This window comes from Dermacentor albipictus, chromosome 1 (assembly GCF_038994185.2).
Source record: "Dermacentor albipictus isolate Rhodes 1998 colony chromosome 1, USDA_Dalb.pri_finalv2, whole genome shotgun sequence".
Classification (NCBI taxonomy): Eukaryota; Metazoa; Arthropoda; class Arachnida; order Ixodida; family Ixodidae; genus Dermacentor; species Dermacentor albipictus.
The window spans coordinates 467,816,045-467,839,499 of NC_091821.1; the positions used below are offsets into that span (position 1 = coordinate 467,816,045).

General features: G+C 45.5%; 1 protein-coding gene and 1 pseudogene across 6 annotated transcripts in view; both read left to right on the plus strand.

The window, feature by feature from the left end:
* LOC135909812 (THAP domain-containing protein 11-like) overlaps positions 1–23,455 on the plus strand; it is a 96,436-nt gene that overhangs the window by 24,335 nt on the left and 48,646 nt on the right. Inside the window, exons 3-6 of one of the 6 annotated variants that reach the window (XR_010566810.2) lie at positions 394–610; positions 772–879; positions 6,521–6,619; positions 19,970–20,055. Coding sequence is in view for 1 of the 6 variants with exons in the window: in XM_065441866.2 (XP_065297938.1) it covers positions 394–610; positions 772–879; positions 6,521–6,580 (385 nt within the window). In the remaining 5 variants the exon portion in view is untranslated. Of the gene's footprint in view, positions 1–393; positions 611–771; positions 884–6,520; positions 6,646–19,969; positions 20,402–23,455 lie in introns of those variants that run through there. The other 5 variants (XR_010566809.2, XR_010566811.2, XR_010566812.2 and 2 more) reach the window with 5 other exon arrangements.
* On the plus strand, positions 9,247–11,062 carry LOC139059405 (piggyBac transposable element-derived protein 4-like; annotated as a pseudogene).

Consider the following 23,455-nt stretch of genomic DNA (forward strand, 5'->3'; position numbering starts at 1 on the left):
AGTGGCATTACACCTGCGACAGTAAGAGCCATAATACACAGGGCAAAGCAGGACACAAGAGATGTCATTTTTTGGCTATGGTATTGGGCTCCTAAGCACGACGTCGCGGGACGGAATCCCAGCCATGGCGGCCGCACTTCGATGGGGGACGAAATGCAAAAACACCCGTATACTTAGATTTAGGTGCACATTAAAGAAGCCCAGATGGTTCAAATTTTGAGAGTCCCCCACTGCGGCATGCCTCATATTCAGATCGTGGTTTGGGCATGTAAAACCCTATAATTTTTTTTAGATGCCATTTTAAAGTCATGTCGGTAGCAGTGCAGTTTGGTCTATGCAGCAAGGTTTAGGCTAGCTGATCTTTGAACATTGTTGCTGTTTTTTCTATTACAGGTGGGAGCAATGTTCGGTAGAGCAACAGCATTCACGGCTATCCCCCCCTATGGAAGAAACAACAGAACACATGCTGGCAGACTCCAGCAACTCAGGGCACCATACCGGTCCCACTCTTTCAGAACTGGCAGAGACGTCTATAAATACAGAGCCAGTTGACCTGCAGCTCTCAAATAGCACAATGACACAAGTTCCAGCTGTAGCAGCAGTTGATGTTGTAAGTACTACACACGTTTAATCGCAAGCAGCATTGTGAAACCCCTTGCAACTAAACTAACTGCAGCTTAGAATTATTTTTGGTGTGTCTGCTGAAGCCCTGCAACAAGCTGTAATTGGCTTGTTGGATGAAAGTTCTTTCTTTCTTCTTCTTTGTTTCAGTCATGCCAGACGGAATGCTCACCTTCAGGCAAGCTCTCTATTCTGGTGTCGGCAACAGACGGTGCTGCAGCGTCAACTCAAGTTACTCACGCCCAGCAACTTGACAAGGCTGGTGATAGTACACAATTTTCTGTTTGCAATTTGTGATAGGAAAAAGGGTAGAACATTGTTAGGATATTGTTTAATGACTCGCGTTTCTGAGTTCTGAGAGAGTTAGCTCTTTCAGTCACATCATTCAACTAGTCTTCCCTTTAATCTTGGGCGCATATGTTGGTGGTACAACCTGTGCACTAAGAAGCCTCTCTTGAATTTTACATTGAACGATGTTGAAGTAAGAAAAAAATGGCATTGTGTTTTCTTGTTTGTGTGCCTCGTTGCTCAGACCTTGCACCCAAGTACTTGAAACCAGCTTTTGCCTTGAGATAGCCCATCTAGAATTGGCCAGATACCCCAGTCGCATAATAGCCGCTACTTGTACAAGACTGATCCCTGTTGTAAAAGGAAATGTCGAGGGCAGTTGCAGACAGGACGAGGACATAAAATAGGTTGCAACCTTTCCATACTTGCATAGGCTTTTACATGGTTTGAAAACTGCTGCAGCATGTTATGTAATGACAGCGCTTACCGCACCTAACAGGCTTTCATAGTTGTGTTCGGAAATCTGGAAAAAAATTGAAACCACCAGTAGTTCACTGGGTGCCATTCAGCTGCATTAAATTGTGTGTTAGGTGCAAAGTGGTAGGTGCATGAACAATAAGCTCAGGGAACATGATTTGCCCCTGTCCAACTTGGCACGCTCCCCCTTGGCCGACCATTGCTGTAGTTGTGGTTGCAGACCTGTGTTCAGGGACACTCCCATTTTGTCAAGAGACGGGTGGCAAATTAACCGAAAAATTATAGAGGTGTTTCACGTTAAAAAGATGAGAGACGCTTACATTAGTGCTCCATCCATTTTGTTGACAAAAACAAAAAGGTATTCACCAATCTCTGTAGCTTGTGTCGCAGGATCAACTGATATAAAGAGAGCCGCTCTTTATTTTAAATCTTGTGATTATGCTTTGGTTATCATGGTGTTAGTTTCATTACCAGGTGGCACTTGTAAGGTTCCTTAAGGCGAAACACGGGTCTTCTGGCCCAAAAAATCTAAAAAAAAAAATTGACTTTTTGTAACAATTTTTTTTCGCAATCTAGGCGTCCTAGAGAAGCTATTGCTGCAATAATAACACGTTCTGATGAGTACTTATTTTGTTATTGTGCTTCATCACCGCTTTCGCTCGGAAATGCCCCTCGAAAAGAGGCGAATTCAATGCCTTCGTCTACGCCAACCGTTACCCGCAGTGCGGCCATTTTGGAATCATTCGAAAGCTGGATTTTTTTACATCCCGTCTTTACCTAGAAAAGGGCACCAAGTCTGGCTACTATGACGGTACACGCTTTCGAAAGTGGGGGAAGACTCACACGGCATTGGCGCCTTTGTACCACGTGGGGTAAATCCTAGTCTCTGATTGGACGACCGGGAGTTTTGTTTCTCCGACAATGCGAGACGCCATGTTAGACGTGGTTTGGATGCAGTCTAGTGCCCCGTAGCAATGCGGCGACGGCTGGCGGTCGACACAAGTTCGCGACGGCTCATTCTTTCGGGAAAAAACGCAAGCGACGTTCTCGGATACCCCAAGTGGCCTCGGATGAATCGGCAGTGACGGCGACCAGCACAGCAACGTGTGCCAGCGAGCACCTATCGAAGCTACGGCTGTGCATACAATGCCTGCGGCCAGCAACACGTCAAGGTCAACACGCGTCGACACGCTTCTCATCACAGAAGCCGAACAAGTGAGGAGGAACGACAGAAGCTTTTTTCGTTATCAGCTACCCACCGAAAGCAGTCGCTTATCGGAGATTCCCCGGAAGCAGCGGTGACGGGGACTGCGTTTACAATTCTAAGCCTAGCGGCTCTAAGGCTATGTTCACACTTGGGAAACGGCAAGTGGGCGGAAAAGCCAAAGTGGCCGGCAAATCTTTTCCACGCATGTTCAAAATGTTCACATTTGTTTCGCCACTGCAGCAGAAACCACTGCCACTTTCGCCCACATCTATCTAGTTTGCGTACGTTTGTCTGCGTGATGGCGCTTTTCATCACACTAGTTCAAGACATATGTTCAATCATTGACCCATCAGTTACTAAAAGCTATCATTTCGCGCAACTGTGCGTGTCGTTTTTAACTTTCGTCTACCATGGAAGATAAACAAGACATAGTTTTGATAGCTTTAGCTCGTTGCTATTCCTAAATATAGACAATGAACAACGGAAAATGTTAAATTTTACGACCGGTTGTTTACATGTTAGTGCAGCTTCCGGTGAAGCGGAACCGTTTTCTACTTCACCGTGCCGAAAAAATCGGTCCGAGACCGATTTTTTTGTTGCCTCTTTTTCCGCCCGTTTTTCCGCCTAGGCGGGCGGATTTTTTCAAGTTTTTTTCGCTTCCGCCTGCTCCGAGACTAAGTGTGAACGCAGCCTGAATCCCTTGCTTCGGTGCGTGAAATGCGAATTCTGCCGTGGCCCTTTGAACATGTTAAAGGGCGACCGGGAATATGGAGTGGCTGTCAAACTAGTGGTGAACTGTGCCATTTGCGGTGACATAAGCACCGTATGGAGCTCGCCAAGAACAGGCGGGGATACGACCTGCAACCCTTTCGAGGTGAATGTGCTCATGGCTCGTGCTGTTAGGAGCACAGGCAACGGACGGACTACTCAATGATATTTTAATGGCTCTCAACATTTCCTCTTGTGGTATGCATACCAAATTCATACCAAGACTATGTAAAAGATAAGATGAACCCCGCCGCCCTGAACGCATCCACGGGTGTTATGAGCAAGTGCGCGGCAGCTGTGAAGTCTACTTATTCTGAACTGAACTTTGGGAATCCTGGAAACGTAGAAGTTTCGTTTGACGGTACTTGGCTGACTCGTGGAGACCTGTCACAAATTTGTGTGGGAAGTGTTATAGAAATTTTTTCTGGCTAAGTGCTGGACTTTCAAGTTCTGTCCAACTTCTGCCTGGGATGCGAGCTCGGCCCCAAGGATGATGACCCTGAATATAGTGAATGGCGAGTTCAACATAAATGCCAAAAAAAGCACTTCGTGCAAGCCTGGCGAAATGGAGGGTGAGGCTGCGAAAATTCTGTTTGGTCGGTCATTGGAGAAACATGGACTCGGATACACAACTATGTTGTGTGACGGCAATAGTCGTGCTTTCAACAGCCTCCAGGAGGAGAAGGTATATGGCTATGTGGAAATTTCGACGGAGGATTCTGTAAATCATGTGCACAAATGGATGGGTGCTGCACTCCAAAACCTCCTGCAGAAAAATAAGGGACAAGGTAGGCCAAGCCTTGGTGGCAACGGAAAGCTCACAGGTGAGCTTGTGGCAAAGCGCACAAATTATTATGGCTGGGCACTCAAGGAACACCAAGGGCATATTGATGAGATGGAGAATGCTGTCCTTGCCACTTATTACCATGTCACTTCTACCGATGCAAAGCCAAATCATTCACGGTGCCCAAAGGGCGAAGAATCATGGTGCACATACAACAAGGCTGTGGCAAGGCAGTGAGCTCCACCTAAGCATCGCTGCAACCTTCCTGAATGTGTTGCCAAAGCCCTCCTGCCAGTGTATACTTGCCTCCCTGACCGAAAGTTCTTGAGCCGCTGTCAGAGGGAAAACTCAAAATGCAAATGAGAGCCTCCATTTGGTAATCTGGTCACTTGTGCCTAAAAGCAAACATGCCTCGGTTATCACAGTGGAAACTGCTCTTGCTGAAGCAATCACCAGGTTTAATGTTGTGAAGAAACGAAGAAACATGCCTCTGAGGCCATCTTGAAGGAGCTGCACTTGAGCCAAGGCAGCACAGCAGTTCAAAGATGTGCTGAAAAAGACCAGCACTGGCTTGTGGCGCCTGACAAGAAGCACTCCAGAGCAGAAAAGTTCATGCATGCCATAAAGAAGAGGCGCATGAAAGAGAGCGATAGTGATTATGTGTCTTGTGGCTTCTAGTGCAAGGTGGACTTGGAATTTCTTGCTTTAATGCTAAGAATAAATCTAGATCATGTCCTGGAACTTCGTATTGCGTTTTCTGAAAAGCTGCATTTCTCCTATGACACGTGCTGTTGCCCATATTATCTTTCGATGTAATAGTGCAATTTAAATTATTCTTGTTGCATTCAAAAGCTTATGAGTTTCTACGCACAATAAAACTAATAACGTGTGATATCCCTTATGCTAGAATTTTTTATGTGGCAATACAACAGATAAGAATTTTCAGCTTCATAACCACCACATTAGATATGGCAATAACTTTTGTAACAGTAGAGCTAAAATTACAGTGATAGTCTAATTGTGATCTCTGATTGTTCTAGAATGTGCACAAATAAATTTTTCTCTGATGTTCTGTGGTAAAATTGTTGAAAAGTTGGGCAAATTGATTTTCAGGAGGTATTATCTCAAAACCAACATAAAATATGAATAAATAGATTGCATATATGCTTCTAGCAGGCTAAAGTATACCTTGCCTGAAAATTTCATATGTATAGGACAAAAATTAAAAAATCACACCCCAGTGTCTCCCCTTAAATAATGTTTCTTAAGTAAAATTACCATTGGAGAGTTTGCGCTCATGTCGTCTAGTATTTTCCTTTGTCTGTGAGTTTCGTGTGCAAACCACTGTATGAATATCAGCAGCATTTAATGTGTTTTGGAATACACTTGACATTCTGAGTGTTTCTGAAGTGCCAGCAAGACGGGTCATCAAGCTCGTTCAGCCACTTCCACTTAAATGCCAACTGCAATGAAATTTAACCTTTCCCTAATTCGTCATTAAGGAGTAGTATACACCACAGAAATCTTGGCAATGTCGCAACGTTGGTAGTTACATAATTTCCTTATTAGAAGGCTCTAAAGAGCACCCAAGCAGATAATTCATGCACCTGGCGACGCTAGCGGCTATGACGCAAGTCCCAGGATTCTTGAGTATGTCGTAGACAGCTGCATGTACCCACCCTAATCTCATGAGGTCATGCCGAATAGCCGCACATTCTAAGTCACGTGTCACTTTCGGCAGTCTGTAATGGTGCATTTTTTATTTCTTTTTCCCCAGTTTCGACACCAGAAATGGCCCCCCCCTTTTTTTTTTCAGAAGCACCAAAGGTTGGGCGACTTGTTATGCGTTCATATTTAAGAAAGTTCCAAGCAGCGTAAAAGTATGTGGATAAAGGGGAGAAAGAACAGCCCAGGCGAGTGCTGCACTACCAAATGAAGTTTATTGAAGCAACATACAGTAAATATACAAAAAGGGGGGAGGGGTCCAAACATGGTGTGCACTGCACTAACCTCATAGAAAACAGAGATACGTATGTCAATGACAAGTCCGTCAGATATTATTTCAAGTTTCTGTTGTTGCGCCAGTTGCCTAGGAGCACAGCGCTGTGATGAAGTCTGTTGTCCATTCACCTTCATCTTGTACTCGCTGGTTGAAGAGTGCTCTCATAGATAGGTATTTCTTTTTTTATGGCAAAGTGGCAGTTAAGGCATTGATGATTTTGCCTTTCTTTGTATTTGCTGGTGTAAGGAAAAGTCTCATGATGACAGCTTCAGCTTTCTCATCCGTGATGCATATGAATGAGTTAACTTGATCAGTCTATGATGGCTGGGTAAGACTGCTGGTTGTTTGAAAGCGCTCCTACCTTTGCTTGCAGGTGTGCCATTGTTCGGTGGTGAAGCTTGAGCCTTGTGAGGACTGGAGCTGGATGGGCTGATCTGGCTGACGTCCTGGCTCGGTCATAGTTGCTGTGATGGTGAGCAACTCACTTGGCAACATGAGGTGACATTTTTTAAGCTTCTCACCCCATCTGCTACTGTGACGAGGAGTAGGTGCACTAGGCTAGTGTGCTGAATCCCTCAAAGCTGAGCCCAGCAGAAGCGTGTGTTTATGCTAACAGTATAGATGTCGCAGCGACATAAACCATGCCGCCAAGCTATTGTTTCTGCATCTGCTATGTGTGGTGTAGCTAGGCATCATGACAGTCACCAGATGAAAACTCGTGACATTGCATTACTCACAACCAAAGTTCAATCATGCCAAACAGATGCATATATGTTCTCATACAAGATAACAAAGCATGAGAGCACAAATGAAACAAAGTCCCATGCCATCGTAAAACCTCTTATTCTAAAGAAGATGTCTCCTTTGCAGGCAGTGATAGGCTGATGCACTTATCTCTTACTGCTCATGTAAAGGACCTCAATTACTGTCTCTGTTGTTTGCACCTTGCAAGGATAGCAGTGTCCCCACAAGAAGTTTGGTCACTCTCCTTTATTGCAGAGCAATGTGAGACTCAGGGTTGCTGCACACTCCTTGTATGTTTTTCCTTCGCCATTCAGGCATCTTCTGGCTTGATGATGATGATGATGAAATATGGTTCACCTCTTTTTATTGGCCAGGCATTTCGAAATGCCCTAGCCACTGAAAATTAAACAGGTATCATAAAATTAAACACACAAAAAATTGCATCCTTCTGCTGTGTCGACGACCAATGTTTGACCAGCACAAACTGCATTGCACCAGTTGTGGTAGTGCCACTTAACTTCACGTTGCATGCCACCATTGCACTAGTCTTTCTGTCATTGTGTGGAACACTATGACAACTCCTGTATCATTGGCTGTGTATTGCATTTAAACCTCAATATAACAAAGTCGGTAAAATTGGTACTTCGTTAGGGTCTAACCATTTAAAACAATATCCGAGTGCCAAGAAAATCCTGTTATTATAATCAATAATTGTTACACAGTCCACCTTTGTTTATTCAACCCTGATGAGACCGATGAAATTGATCGAGTTACCCAGTGGGTCAAATTAAACAAGATGCAGTAAAGACACCAAAACATCACAATTCATTTTGTAGTATTTCCCCAATTCTAACACACTCCCACATCAGAGGCGCATCCACTTGCTGTGTCTCCAAAGCAGAAAACTAACACAGGAATGACATTAAAGCCCCTGAACGAAGTAGAAATCTAACACGTACTTGATTTTTTAGCAAGAATTGTTGCACAAAGGTGGCTCGTTTGCTAAAGTCGGCTTTGCCACACAGTTTCGTTTTCTAAAAATGAGCTCCGCCACAATACAGCCGTGTCATGCAGTAAATCATACCATTGTTGCGAGGGTGGCTTTAGCTTTCTTTAAAAAACAATAAAGGCGCACGTTAGAGTCAGGTAAATACTGTAATGAGACATTGGTGAGCTATGGTTATTGCTTGTAAACCTTCCTAGGGTGAGCCGACAGTAGGCGTTTTTGACGAAAGGTGACGTGGGTTCAATGCATTCACTGTTTCCTAAACTCCGCCGGGACAGGTGCTGCCACTAAATGGGTTCTTATTGGGGTCACTATAGGGGTCAGGTGCGTGCTTTACCCGGCGAAGGCCAATAGTAGGATTGAAATAAAAAAAATTTGGGCCCATGGGCAATGTCCGGGACCTTAGGTCGTGATCGAATTTGCTGGAGATGAATTAACGGAAGTCTACTGTAACCGGCTTACAAGAAAAAAAAGCAGAGGGTATAAGCATTCAAACAGTTTAACTCGACAGAAAGAAGTACCGGGCTTACTTGCGTAGGTAATTTGCACATTATTTTTTTTTTCTGATCTTGGGCTTTGAAAGAAGGTTAGCAAATTTCGCAAAACTTTTGCAAGCACTTCCTAAATAGCACTGGCTGGGACTCTTGGTCGGGATCGTATTAACTGGAGCTGAATTAACAGAAGTCTACTGTAACCGGGTTCAACGAAAGAAAGCAGAGGTGAGAAGCATTCAAACATTTTAAGTGGACAGAAAGAAGTGCCGTATTTAATCTCGTAGTTTGCTTACTTTCTTTTTTTTCTTAATTTAGGGCTTCGAAAAGTTGGGCACAAACTACACGAAAAGTCCACAAATACATTCTAAATAATGTCTACAAAAAATAAAGACCAGTTATACGTCCCCCGATTTTGCGACATCCCAGGTATTATGACGGAATACTGCAGTTCCAGTGAACTACTTGTAGGAACAATGCATCAAAAATCTCGGTGCCCTTCCACTCTGGAAGGATGAACAGCGAAGCTGTGTGTGTGGGCATCTTAATGCCAAACTGCACCTAAGCCGCGGGTTGGCCTGGCATTGCACTATCTTCGGAATCAGCCCACTATGGGGAGTGCTTAACTCTATAGCCCATCGGGCACAGAGTTCCGATGACTTTGAATCTCCCGCAAAATTTTAAACTGCTGTGCTACAGACAACTAGCCCCATCTGGCGGATTCATTTAGAACTCCTCTGTCAGTTTCGTTTTTGTTTTTTTGTTGTCTGCGTGCGGAGCCGCAGCAAGTGAAATTTGAACCGAAGGTGGTTTCGAGTTCCGCGAGAATGGCATCCCCCCCTCCCCCCTAACATCAACAGGTGCTCACAGGTAGGTTTCGTTTTTTGACTTCGCGCTGTATTATACAAAATCGTGGTTCAGATTTGACGGATGCAGTTTTATTTTTGTGTTTAGGGTCTCAACAACTTACCGCCAGGATATTTTACCAAGTACACCGCGCCGTATCGAGTTTTCGTCCACGAGACAGCCCGGTGCCCATGTCCCCATTACGGAGCAGTGTGGCGGAGCGATGCTCGTCGATTCTCAAGAGCGCTGGATTTTTTCCTCTTGTTTTTTACTACAGAGGTGATCAAGACTTTGTGTGAGAACACAAATAAATATGCCTGGATGCATATTTTGGACTGACCGACATACTCTCGACGTTACGGCTCTTGGGAGGAAGTCACCCCACTGGAGATGCTCAGACTTATTGGGATAATCATCTACATGGGAGCTGTTGAAGTGCCACGACTGCACTTATACTGGCGATCAACAGGAATATTCAGTAATCTTCTCCCACGAAATATTATGCTAAGGGACCGTTTTTTCGCGTTGCTGTCATTCCTAAGTGTAGGGGACCTGGAGGACTTGGCAGCTGCAGCATCTGTTGGAAAGACTTGGAGGGTATCCTGGCTTCTGGATCACATCAATCAAGAATCTGCTAATTCGTTTCAACCACAGCGTGACCTCGCCGTTGCCGAACGCTTGATCAGGTATAAGGCAATACACCCGAGACAAGGTGACGAAATTTGGATATAAACTCTGGGTGCTGGCGGATTCAAGAACTGGATACACCCTTCAATTTTCGGTGTATACTGGCAAGCGTGAGGCACCAGGACCGCATGGCTTAGCCTTTGACGTCGTTAACAAGCTTTGTACAAAGTACCTTGATCAAAGCTACAGAGTTTATATGGACAACTTCTACACTTCAAAAAAACTTTTTGAACACCTCCTCGAGCACAAAACTCTTGCATGCGGAACAACACGCAAATATCGTCACTGCTTTCGAATTGAATTGAAAGACTCATCATGGGGAAAAAAGCGCAGAGCGTGGAGATGTCAGATGGATTCATGACAGCAACATCCTTTACATGCACTGGAAGGACCGGCGTGCTGTAAACTTGATGAGCACGATGCACACAGCAAATGAGCATGTGCCTGCCAAGAGAAGAGAGAAAAGGGGGCGCCAATGGGCTCTGAGAGTCATCCGAAAGCCACTCCTTGTCCACGACTACAATGCCGGGATGTTAGGCGTGGAGAAATCAGATCAAATAATTGCCACATACAACGTCCTCGGAAAATGCGTACGTCGGTGGAAGACGCTGTTTTTTCACTGTGTGGACATCGCCTGCGTGAACAGTTTCATACTGTTCCAGCAGCACCGAAAAGACAACCCAACAGTTGGAGAACTTTCTCGAAGCACCTGCTTTGACCAGCTTGCATTTAGGCAAGAACTGATTCAGCAGATATTCGAGTATGATGAAGTCGCACAAGGTCATGCTCCTTTCTCACCCCCCTTCTCGCCCTTGGACCCCATTTGTCACCAACCAAAAAAAAATGAAGAAGAGGAGAAATTGCAATATCTGCTATCAAAAAACAAAGTCACAGAACAGAAACGTCATGTGCTCCACTTGTGAAATATACCTTTGCTTCTTGCCCTCACGGGACTGCTTCGCCGAGTGGCACAGCCGTCAACGCCGCTAGATTGATGGGCCTCGATAAATGCAATACGTTGTGTACTGGGATTGATATATATTGAAAGCATAGCTAAGGGGCCTAGTAACAGTTTGTATATTTCAGAATTCTCAAAATAATTTTCTGGCTAAGCACAGTCACCGATTTCTCTTTGCTTATACTTTTATGTGCACATTATTTTGTTTATTTGACAAATAAAATGTGAACAATTCTAAATCTCGCAGCACAGTCTGTGCTTATATAAAAAGCCGCACCAATAAGCTACGATTTGCTGCATAGCAATGGTAAATGCTTTTCAGTGTTCAAGAGAAAAAAAAATTTTTCTGGAAGCACTCTAAATTAGCCACTTTTCTGCCATAACGAAAGAGTTAATAGAGAGTTTTAGAATTGGGGGCGCAAGGCTCTGGGCCCCCAAGCCGCGTTGCGTCGGTTGCTCTTGGGTCTAGGTGAGCAGCAGAGTTTGAGGATTGGGTCGAATGCAGACAGCGTTGGGTTGAGCGCTCGGGGCGCCGCAGTGTTGAAAATAGAAAGGTGCTTGAAAGGAAAAAAAAATGAACCTCATTTCTTACAAGTGAAAACAAATAGAATGCATTTTTGGGCAAAAAGAACGAAAAATAAAATGTAAGAAACTGTGTTAGTACTGGTTAGCATTACGAATTAAGTGTGCGATTCTAAGCCAAGCAAAGCCAATCGAAGCCAAGTGCTCTTAGTTGGTGTTTTCTTGTGACGCGCTGCGAAAAACTGCGAGTTCACCAGCGTGAAATGGCGAAAATCAGTTGAAGTAAATAAAGTTTGCTCTGTGACCATCTGCTGTACGCCATCGCTGTCACCCGCGAGGGCGGCCCAAGACGGCTTGGGGGCCCACGCTAGTTTTCGATTCTTGGGTCTTGGGTTAACGCGAGCGCAAGAACCCAAGACTGGCTTGGGTTCTGCGCACGCGCACTTGTGGCGCGCAATTTTCTTGGGTCCCCAAGCCGCTTGGGCCCCCAATTCTAAAACTCTCTAATGCCTGCTTCATCTCCATCCCGGGCCGGCCCTGCATTGCGCTATCTTCGGGATCGGCCCATGTATGGGGAGTTTTTTTGCTTACCACGATGCCACGAAAATTTCCTTGGACGGTAGAGGTACACAGCTTAGCTGTAAAACCATGACTATATGACACAAGATTATGTACGTGCCATCTCATAATACAACATGCGCAAATTTGAGCCCGGACGTGTGAGAATTGCCGCCAGCTTCCGGCAGCTCTGGTGCTGCACCATTGCCTCTATCAGGAAGGCAAGAGCACCCTTTTGCATGCGGAAAGCTCGAGCACATTTCCTGGCTCCCTCCTAACCTCCTTTTTACTTTCCTCATGTTCACTGCTCTCTTATCGTTCATTTCCCTTCCTCCTGTTCACTTCGCTCAGCCGCCTTCACTACTTTATTGCCGTCTCATCAAGCTTTCTCTCTGTGTTTTCTCTCAGTAGTGCCTACTCCCATCATCAAACCGAGGAGCTTTCTTGGCACTGTGTCGAACTTGCTAACTTCGTACAGTACCAGGAGTGCTATCCCCTACGTACTTCGACGAGTCCAGTGCCGAGTCTTGCAAAAGCAAAACTATTTTCAAAAGTGATCTCATAACAATACCGCCCTAGCACGAGTGCATGCGCGAAGATTGAACCTATTAACCACTGGAACGCACGCAGATCATCTTGGATAAGCGCGTTCATGCATGCAGTTTGGAGATTTGTCTATGCGTGAGCACACAAGACTTCTCATGTGCCTGTCGTTGAGTTTCCGGTTTCATGTGGGTTGTCGTATTATGCCGACACTGCTGGCTGCTCACACGTGTGCCGACAGACTGCTGCGGGGCAGGACAGGGAGCTCAAAATATGCGTGTAAAGGGGCTTTCTTTTGCTAAATAAAACCAGTGTGAAACACAATACAGTCGAACCCACTTAAAGCAATACTGGTTTCATTGCCATAGCCAATGGGGGGTTGTTGAACCCCCACCTCCGCTTTCCCACTTTCCCACGTAACAGAAAGTTTCTGGAAGTGGGCTCTGAAAGAGCGGCATGGGTGAAAGTGAAATTAAGGCGAGGGCTAGTGGTGGACTGAAGGCTATGGGGGGGTGTCATGGGAGAGCAATTCCCCCTCCCATGCACAGACCATTGTGGCCCCACTCATGGTGCGTGTCTATCTCATTCTGGATTGTGTTAATCGTAACCGCTGAGGTGGGATCAGAGCTAAAAATTTCACACACAGATAAAGATGGGACGAGCGCGTACATAAAACTTGGGGACATTGTTGGTCCCCGCTAGGCCTTCATGTTGTTGACGAGCTTCTCATTTCTGGTACTTGACCGAATCATCTACCATGCTACGCAGAAGAAATACACCCCTCCCCCTTTTTTTTCTTAGTTTTTCTTTCCCTTGTCTCTGACTTTCATTATGTTAATGAACTTGAGAAGACCTTGCTGTTAGGCAAGTTTGTACGCAGCGTTAAAAATGAAAACAGGGCAAAAATAAATGGGACATGAAAGAAAGATCTACACACTGCTGATTTGCACATGACAAAATATATTAAGGACGGCGGTGCTCGGCCGGGGGAGGTGAATGGCCTTGAATTCCACGCAGAAACAGAAATATAGAGATGTTAAGGGCCAACACGCAGTTCAACAACCTAGAGAATGTTGAAGAGTGCGACAGTTACTCAGGGAAAATAATTTTAAGAAGGGCTGTAGGGTGATGGATACGAGAAGGGGGAGGGCTGCGCATAAAAGGCATCAAGGACGAAGTTGGCAGATAATTATGGACATGGGGAGAGAGTCTCGTCACTGCCCGATCGCTCAACACCGGAAGTCCTTGGCCAGTCACCTAGCCGAGTCTCGCCTATCCCATCGTAACACGTGCTGCTTGCTGCAGAGAGCCCATCCTAACTAAACGTCTTGGCAATCTTCGGAACACGCTCAAAACCACTTATAACAATATTCAAGTGCCATGAAAATTAGATTGTTATAACCGATAATTGTTATAACCGGGTTGCATGAAAAAAAATCTGAATAGGGGGATGGCAGAGCTGATGTGAAAAAACTAATGGCGGGGAGGCCAGTGCCCCTCCCCACCACCTTCCTCCATCCAGCTGCTGATAGTGTTCACTTGTTTAACTGTTTCCTTGGCGCTCCGATTGCATGTAACAAGCTGCAGCTGTCGGCGCTAAAGAATGGTGCTGCTATAACAACTGCAAAGAGGTGTCACGGGTGGCAAGCGATATGCGAGCACCACCAAGGCACATCGCTTTAGTGGCCCCAGAAAGGGCCTTTAATTAAAAATTGTAAGAGGGCTGCTGCGGCAGCCGGCCAGCCTGAGAAATCCAGAAGAAATGCTGTAGAGAGATCACCACAAGCATCTCGCCATGTACTTCTCCCTGTCTTGCACGAGGAAAGCCCATGTCCGTCATCCTTGCATGCTTTACGTGAAGCCTCCCACCTTCCTTCTCCAAGGTATCCAGATGCTCCACGTAGTGCAGCGGAAGGGTCCTCGCGAAAACGAAGCCCTGGAGGGACTGAATCATCTGCCAGGCTTCCTGTGAGGACAGCGGTTAGGCAGCCTGCCCTACCACGTCATCGCTGCCGTCGTCGCTGTCATCACCATTGCTGTTTGATGCAAGCACGTTTACGACGATCGCCTCATCGCTTAGAAACACTTAGTTTCCAAATCTGTAGCCATGCACTTTCTTTTCATTGGCAAGGTCGTGCACTGCCGGTGATCAGTGGGCGGATCAGCCATCTTCCATTTCGGCACTGAGTCAAGCGAGGCTGAGAAACCACGTGGCCAGGAATGATTTCAACGCAACCAACAAAGACGAATGTGCACCATTAAGCTGTTTGCAGAACTGCGCTGAATGAGGAGCCAGTGAACACCATGCGAGCAGTACAGTTGGCGGGGTCCATTTGTGTTTCGGAGGAGCAGAAGGGTGACAGGAGAGGCACATGGAGAAGGCTGAAAAGTGAGCATGTGGCTGCTGTTGGAGCAGTGGGCCATCGTGTAGTGGCTTGAATTTCTCGTTTTCTTCTTTCTTTTCAAGGATTTTGCATTTACTACCTTTTAGCATAGACACTCAGTAGCCAGACTTCATCGTTATAACCGATAATGCGGCATCGGGGCATTGTGGTAAGCAGGTTATTTCACCATGGAAAACATACAAAAGTTGACGGTGCAGCAACTTCCCATTGTTACAACCGATATATTGTTCAAACCGGTATCATCAGAAGTGGGTTTGACTGTAGACGGGTGTCAGGAGACACGACACTTTCGCATGTCTCGGAGCTACTGGCCCTTATTTTACTGTGAACTCTGAATGCCGTAATTTTCACAAAGGCTTCTAAACAGGAAGCAGTCCTGCTTCAGACTGTCTGCCTCATCAATTCTAGAGCGTGCTCAAATAAAAATATTAGTCACATATAACATATTAGTCCGACGTCTGTGAGCTGTCGTACGATGTCTCACAGACATCGGACGACAGCACTCGTTTCCTCTGAAGTCTCTCCCTTTAAAACCAGCCACGAGCGGCAACACCCGCACGTGACGTCACTACACTAACCGTTTAAAACTAACATGCCGAGGATGACGAGGCCGCCTTTGACGAAGATAGGTCCTCCTATCGAAATGTTGGCCAGCCTTTCTGAGGCACCTTATCCCTATTTACAAACTTTATACCACAGTGTGCTATTCCATCTGTCAGCCTCTTTCTTGATTTTGGACTGTCTTGCAAACAGAACCTTTTCCTCAATTGATTTCAGCATAGTTTCCCCGTCTATACTGCCTGAACTCGCATGGGAAGTTATGAACAATCCTTACAGGAGCGACCACTTCCCCATACTGCTAAAAACATATAAAGAAAACCAATATCCACCACAGGATCCTAAGTGGAAGATCAACACAGCTGATTAGGAGAAATTCCGAACTCTCACTAGTATCCCATAGAATCACATGACTTCTTTAGGAATTGATGCTGCTGTGGAGTATTTTACAGCCTTCATTATGAATGCTGCATATAAATGCATATCTGAACTAAGCGGCTTAGTATGCAGACGGCGTGTCCCGTGGTGGAACGATGAATGTAGGATCGCCCGTAAAAACCGGAACAAGGCGTGGGGGTTGCTACGCGCTTCTCCCACTGCAGAGAATCTTGTCAACTTTAGAATAGTAAAGTCCCAAGGCAGGAGAACCCGCCGACACGCCAGAAAAGAAAGCTGGCAGAAGTTTTTTATTGAGTAATTACTCGTTTACAGATGAGGCCAAAGCCTGGAACAGGTTTAATAGGATTAGAGGGCGGCAAACATATTCACTCCCTCTGGTAAACACACAGGGCGATACACTGCAAGATCAGGCAGACTCACTTGGGGAACACTTTGAGAGCGTGTCAAGTTCAAACCATTATTCGAAATCCTTTCTGAAATATAAACAAATAGAAGAAAGTAAGCCACTCATAAGAAAATGTCCACAGAATGAACCGTACAACTGTCCTTTTAATATTGCCGAGTTGAGAGCTGCCTTGAGCACATCGAAGAGCTCTGCACCGGGATCGGACAGAATCATGTATGAAATGATCAAAAACCTACACAATGACACCCAAGTTACACTACTCACAATTTTCAACGCCATTTGGACTGCACGATACCTTCCAACTGCATGGAAAGAAGCCATTGTGGTTCCTGTTTTGAAACAAGGCAAAGATCCTTCCTTAGTGGAAAGTTACTGCCCGATCGCCCTCACAAGTTGCCTTTGTAAGGTATTTGAAGAAATGATTATTCGGCGCCTCATCCATTTCCTTGAAATGAGCCTAATGCTTGATCCCTATCAGTGCGGCTTCCGAAAAGGGCGCTCCACAACCGATGATCTCGTACGGGTTGAAGGAAATATACGGCACACATTTGTACACAAACAGTTTTTCTTATCCACATTCCTCGATATGGAAAAGGCGTATGACACAACGTGGCGTTACGGAATCTTAAGAGACTTGTCAGAAATGGGGGGCATTCATGGTAATATGCTTAACCTAATAGAAAGCTATCTGTCCAATCGTACCTTCCAGGTAAAAGTCGGCAATGTACTTTCATGTCATTTTACGCAAGAAACGGGTGTACCCCAAGGAGGCGTGCTCAGCTGCACGCTCTTTATCGTGAAGATGAACACGCTTCGTGCTTCATTACCACCGGCCATTACCATCTTTTATTCTGTGTATGTGGATGACATTCAAATAGCTTTCAAATCCTGTAACCTCGCAGTGTGCGAGAGACAGGTACAGCATGGCCTGAACAAAGTGTCAAAGCGGGCAGACAAAAATGGATTTACGATCAATCCTAACAAAAGTTCTTGTGTTCTTTTTACAAGAAAAATAGGCCCGATCCCAGATCCTTGCTTAAAACTGTGTGGACAACAGATACCTGTAAACAAAGAACACAAATTTCTAGGTGTTATACTTGACTATAGACTAACTTTCGTCCCCCACCTTAAACATCTTAAAGAAATATGTCTAAAAACAATGAACATAATGAAACTTCTATCCCAGACTTCATGGGGCAGTGACAGGAAGGGTTTAATGAATCTCAACAAGAACCTCATCCAAACACGATTGGACTATGGTGCCGTGATTTATCACTCTGCCGCTCCGAGCGCGCTAAAGATGCTAGACCCAGTCCACCATCTAGGAATCCGACTGGCCACTGACACTTTCAGAACAAGTCCCATACAAAGCTTATATGTAGAATCAAATGAGTGGTCACTTCACCTGCAGAGAACATACATCAGCCAAACATATTTTCTGAAAGTACACTCTAATCCTCAACATCCATGTTTTAATACCGTTAACGATATGACATATGCTACACTCTCGTAATTGTCCCTCCGTAACACAACCTTTCTCGCTGCGTGTGAGGGAGCTTAGCGCTGAAATGGATGTCCTAATACCTTCAGCAAAGCTTCTACCTCCTTGGGAGTGGCAGATGATACAATGCGATTTAACCTTCATGCAAGTTATAAAGCACGCTCCAGAGATTGAAATCCAAATGCATTTCTGGGAACTCCAGTACAAACACATCTGCACGGAGTTCTACGCAGAGGCATCGAATTCACACGACGGGGTGTCCTATGCAGCCGTCGGTCCATCCTTCTTGGAAACCGATGTACTGCGTCCGGAAACTAGTATCTTTACGGCTGAGGCTTACGCACTGTTGTCGGCTGTAAAGCATATAAAGAAATCTAAACTCCAGAAATCAGTTATTTATACGGACTCCCTTAGTGTTGTGAAGGCCTTGATGGTCATTCTGTAACCACAAAAATCCGGTAATTAATGAACACTATTTCGTCCTGTGTAAAGCATATATATCTAATCAACATGTGATTATATGCTGGGTGCCTGGACATAGAGGCATCGAGGCTAGCATTCTAGCAGACCAGACGGCCACATCGATTTCGTTGCATGCTGTTAATCCTACAGCTTCGGTCCCTGTCACAGACCTAAAGCCTTTCTTAAGAAGGAAACTGCGAAACTACTGGCAATGCTTGTGAGACCTGGAAACAAATAATAAGCTGCATATAATAAAGCCACAATTAGGTTTCTGGCCTCCTGTAACAAAATCACACCAGACAGATGTCCTATTCTGTCGTCTAAGAATAGGACACACATTTGGCACACATAACTTTTTACTCACCGGAAACGAGCGTCCAACCTGTGGTAGATGCGGGGAGAGGCTGTTTGAATAGCACATGCCTCTAGGCCCTTGTGTTTCAAGGGCTCTGGTGAGGCGGTAGTGCTCTACGCAATTCAGCATCTCGCATATTTTATATAATGCATCATTCTTTCTTAATGCATTTTAGTGATCATAGTAAACATCATTAATCATTGCTATAATTTTATTACGTGTAGATTTTATGCAATTTACACCAACTCTTTTAGGCCTCTTTACAGCCATGTCACATTGAATTCACAGAACCCATCAGACCACTACATATTCATTACCAGCAGCATGGCGCTCTTTGGCCATACCTGGCCCTTGCGCCATTAAACCTCAAACATCATCATGCTCCTTGCTATTCAAACTGGATTAAGTCATTTTTTTTGTTTCAACATGCTTACGAGAGAGTGACAGCATCGGGCAACATGGTGTCAACCTATTGACATAAAGTTCTGGCTATGACATAAGTTCTGGCTCATTCAGGAAATTTCGCAAAGGTGCTCAGGGAAAACCTGGAAAACTCGGGGAATTTCGAAATGTCAACTTGGTAGACGCCCTGGTAATGCTAAGAAGCGCTGAGAGGTCGGTCTGAAGCACAGTCTCGTTCAATGTTAGCTGCAGCACAATGCCATGGCTCCAAAGAGGCTCCAAGACTACATGGCAGCACCGACAGAAAGAAAATTGGTTTAATAACTACCAGTGATTGGAACAGTGTTTAGTTCCCTCATTTTTAATACGTCGGTGCTGCTGTGCAGTCTGGGGGCTCTCTCAACCACAGGCACTGTGTTGCCGCTCATATAGAGAGATTGTAGATTCTTTTAGCCAGCTACTATGCCCTGGAAAGGGGAAGAAACAAAGAGAGGTGAACAAGATGGATGATGATGAGGACAGAAAGAAGAGGCAAAAGATATAACGTGAAGCTGGAAGGATTTTATTTCTAAGAAGGCAGATAGGTAGGCCTGTGCTTGTGCTTTCCAAACTTCTACTCTGTGCTGAGGAAGGGGAACATGGGCATCGAAGAGGGATGAAGCATGATGATGACATGAATGATGGTGAGACAAATGCCACGCATTAATGCACCAGCATACTTGAGTCAGTCTCGAATCTAGTCCTGTGTCGTGCAGAAATTGTACCATGGCTGTGGAGGTCTACTCAGAAGATGATCTGTACTGTTTAAAATATAAGCTTAGGGCTTAGTGTGGAGGGTTAAAGGCTGTAGCTGTGACGAGTAGGATAATTATGGGTTCCCACGCACACTTAAATGTCGGAAAGATATCTGTTTGGTTTAATGAAGATGTAAATGACCTGCAATATTTCCGTATTCTAAAATTTATGATTTACTGTGCAGCGCATCCCGCTTCTCGAAGAAACTGGAATATACATTCGGGGCAGCACTACACGGAACAGGTTGCGAGGTCAAGCCAGAATTGTACGGTAAGTCCTGAACTTACTTACTCTGTGGTATATAACAAAAGTATGCGCTAACTGTCCAAGGGCAAGACCGAGAGATTAAATTTCACTTGCGAAATAATAAATTTCTTTGCCTACATTGGGACAAATTCATAATCTGAGACTATGCATCCTTATTTAGCGACTAGTGACTGGAAACTATTGTACAGCAGTGATCTTCCGAGTGCATTCACTAACGAAATTTTGCATCTGTGCTACAAACTGGTCTCTTGTACACCAAAGCCACTCAGAATACACATGGCTTGTATTGGTCTCTATCCCTGTACAGTGCAATCCACATAAAATGATATTGAGCATAAACCCCATGCAAGCGATCTTGCGCGCGACAGCAACAAGCGATGTGGTGGAGATGACTGTTGCATTCACTCGTCGCATACTAGTCGTACCCAATGCGAGCGACGATTTCGAGCGACGTCTCTCCGGTATTGCCGAGCGCAGCACCAGGCAGCAAATATGCGTCGAAACTAGCATGACGTGCGCCTTATTAACTTAAGTTGATGTATGTTACTGTAAAAAGGAGCATAAAATATTTCTTATGGTCTTGCAGGAAGTTCTTATTCTTACATATAAAAAAATTCTGTCGTTTGCTCGTTCCATGCGACAATCAGTAGTAATTCAGTGACGTACCTTCAGTTCCGGCTTCGCGCTATTCACTATTCGCTCATAGCACTTCCGGGCGATGAGCGACGAATTCTAGATATCCAGAACCGAGTAATCGAGCTGCAAGACCGAGCGATCTGTTCAAGTGACAGCCCGTTTCATCGCTTGGAGCCATTGCCCGTCGCCATCGTGCACAAAATCGCTCTGATGGGCTTTAGCCTTCAAGAAGAACAAAAAATCCTGTTGTTATAACCGATCATCCCTATATCTGGACTGCCATCAAAAAAAAAAAAAAGAAACAGAAAATGCTGCCGAACATAACTTCGTAGCTCCAAAACCAAATTTGCCACTTACAATAAAGAATTGACATTGTAGAAAGAAGGCTGTAAAAAATAAGATGTTTATTTATACAGTCGAACCTCGATATACCGAACAGCGCGGTGATCGCAAAATAGTTCGATATAGCCAGAATTCGATATATAAAATCACATAGAAAACACGTAAAAAACTAGCACAAATCAATCAATGAACCAATCGTGGCGCAATAGATACTCACATGAAGCTTCAAACAAAGTATTTATTTCGTTTGCTGAAAGTACTGAAGCAGCAAAGCCTTCTTCATATTGGCAACCGTGTGCTTGGCCACGGCGTCCTCAACTTAGTCCAAACGGTCCACAAGAGACAGTCCAGTGCCTTCTATTGCGCCACAGTAGCGGCGTACTACGGTCAAAGCAGCTACAGCCTCAGTTGCAGTCGGGAGCGGGGCAACATCAGCGCTTGCTGGATCAGCCTCGGCAGCGTTTTCGTTTGGCCGCTCAGCAGTCACTTCTGCCGCGATCTCCACGTGTTAACTCCGCCACTGTTCCGGTGCTGCCGTCACCGCCAACGAAGTCCTCAATGCACATGCTGTGTGGCTCAGCACCGACAAAGCGCTCCGACTGGCTCCAGGTTTCTTCGAGCTGGCATTCTTCCTCTGTGCCATCCAACGTCAAACCTTCGGTTGCTTCCTCGGAAGCTTCTTCAATGCGGCTCACGAAACCCGCATGCCGAAAGCAGTGAACTATTGTCGACTGGTTGACGTTGTCCCACGAGGCTTTCAGCATTTGAATGGCACCCAAAAGGTCTATCTTTAGCTCTTGGCCCATCCGTAGCTTGAGTAGCAAAATGTCGATCAGCCGACGCCTATAAATGGACTTGAAAGCGCGGATAATGCCTTGGTCCAATGGCTGCAGCTTCGACGTTGTGTTTGGCGGCAAAAATTAATTTCAATACTGCTCAGCTGGACATCTGTGGTGTGCTGTGCAATTGTCGACGATGAGGCAAACCTTCCGGCCTTGACGCGCCAGCTCAGAGTCCCATACCTTCAACCATTTTTGGAATATATCCCGAGTCATCCACGATTTCTTGTTCCAGGCATATGTAACTGGAACACTGGGGCAGTTGTGCATGCACCTCGGGGTTCGAAACTTGCCTATGATAAGCGGCTGCAGCTTCGTGCTTCCGTCCATATTAGCAGCCAACAGAACTGTGATACGTGCCTTGCCTTGCTTGCTGCCGTGGCGCTTGTCTCCACGGTTGTCGAGCGTTTGTCGTGGAAGCATTACAGGCCCGTTTCGTCAGCATTAAATATCTGATTGGGCTCATACTTGGCGAGAATCTGAGGCCACTCTTGTTCAAGCCACTTCTTGATTTTGCCTTCATTGGCGTCCTCACTTTCCCCCGCGACTGTCTTCCCGACAATGTTAAAGCGGGCCTTAAAATGTTGCAGCCAACTGCTGCTGGCGTTAAAGTTCTCGGCGCCGAGAATGAACACAAAGTTCTTGGCCTTCTGCTGTAGCATTGCTCCTGATAAAGGAATATTCCGGGCCCTTACGTCGATAAACTATATGTACAGCGCCTTCTCAACGTCTTCAAAGGCAGCTTTGCGCACCCGCCGCACGCCTGAGTGCTGGTTCTGTTCCGCCTTGGCCTTTATGTCACTCTTGTTTTTCAGCAGAGTGCTCAAAGTGCTTCTTGGGATGTTGAAAGCTTCGGTGACGCTCGACTTCTTTTCTCCATTTTCAACGCGCTGTATCACTTCCAATTTCGCAGCAAATGTCAGGGACATCCACTTTTTCGCGTTTGCAGCCATCACACCAACCACGACAGGCCTAAGCCACACACACACTAACAACGACTGGCGTAGCACAAGCGGCAGCACCAAGACGCACATGTCATTGACGTCAAAATAGCAAACCTGGCCAAGCCACGGCCAGTGTGCGTACGCCGCTACGTTCAAATGGCGCCCTCAACGCAACCGATGTGGGCAGCTGTCGTACGCAGCAGTCTGGAACACCCATCGTGCCACCGCTATCTTCGAAATTTTTGCGGGAAAGCTCGCCTCCTGTCAACAGAGTGCACTTGGTCTGGGGCGCCGGAGTTCGATATATCCATTTTGCATCCAGCCCCGTTCGAAATAAAAAATAAGAAATGCATGCGATTTTCCACGTGATATAGAAAGTGTTCGTTATACGCAATAATTCAATATATCGAGGTTTGACTGTACCTATAAACAGCGTGTGAAGTGTTAGGCGTGCGGAAATAATCAGATTCTGCACTTGCTTTCGCGAAAGTTTCAGGTTCACAACCGAAGTGTGCATTACGTCCAGCAGCTGCACAAACAGTGGCGGCTGTAAGTTCACGTGCATGAAATAAATGAGCGCCTCTATCGACGACAGTGCACTTCGCGTGAACATTGGGGTCAGTTTCAAAGACGGGCCACTGT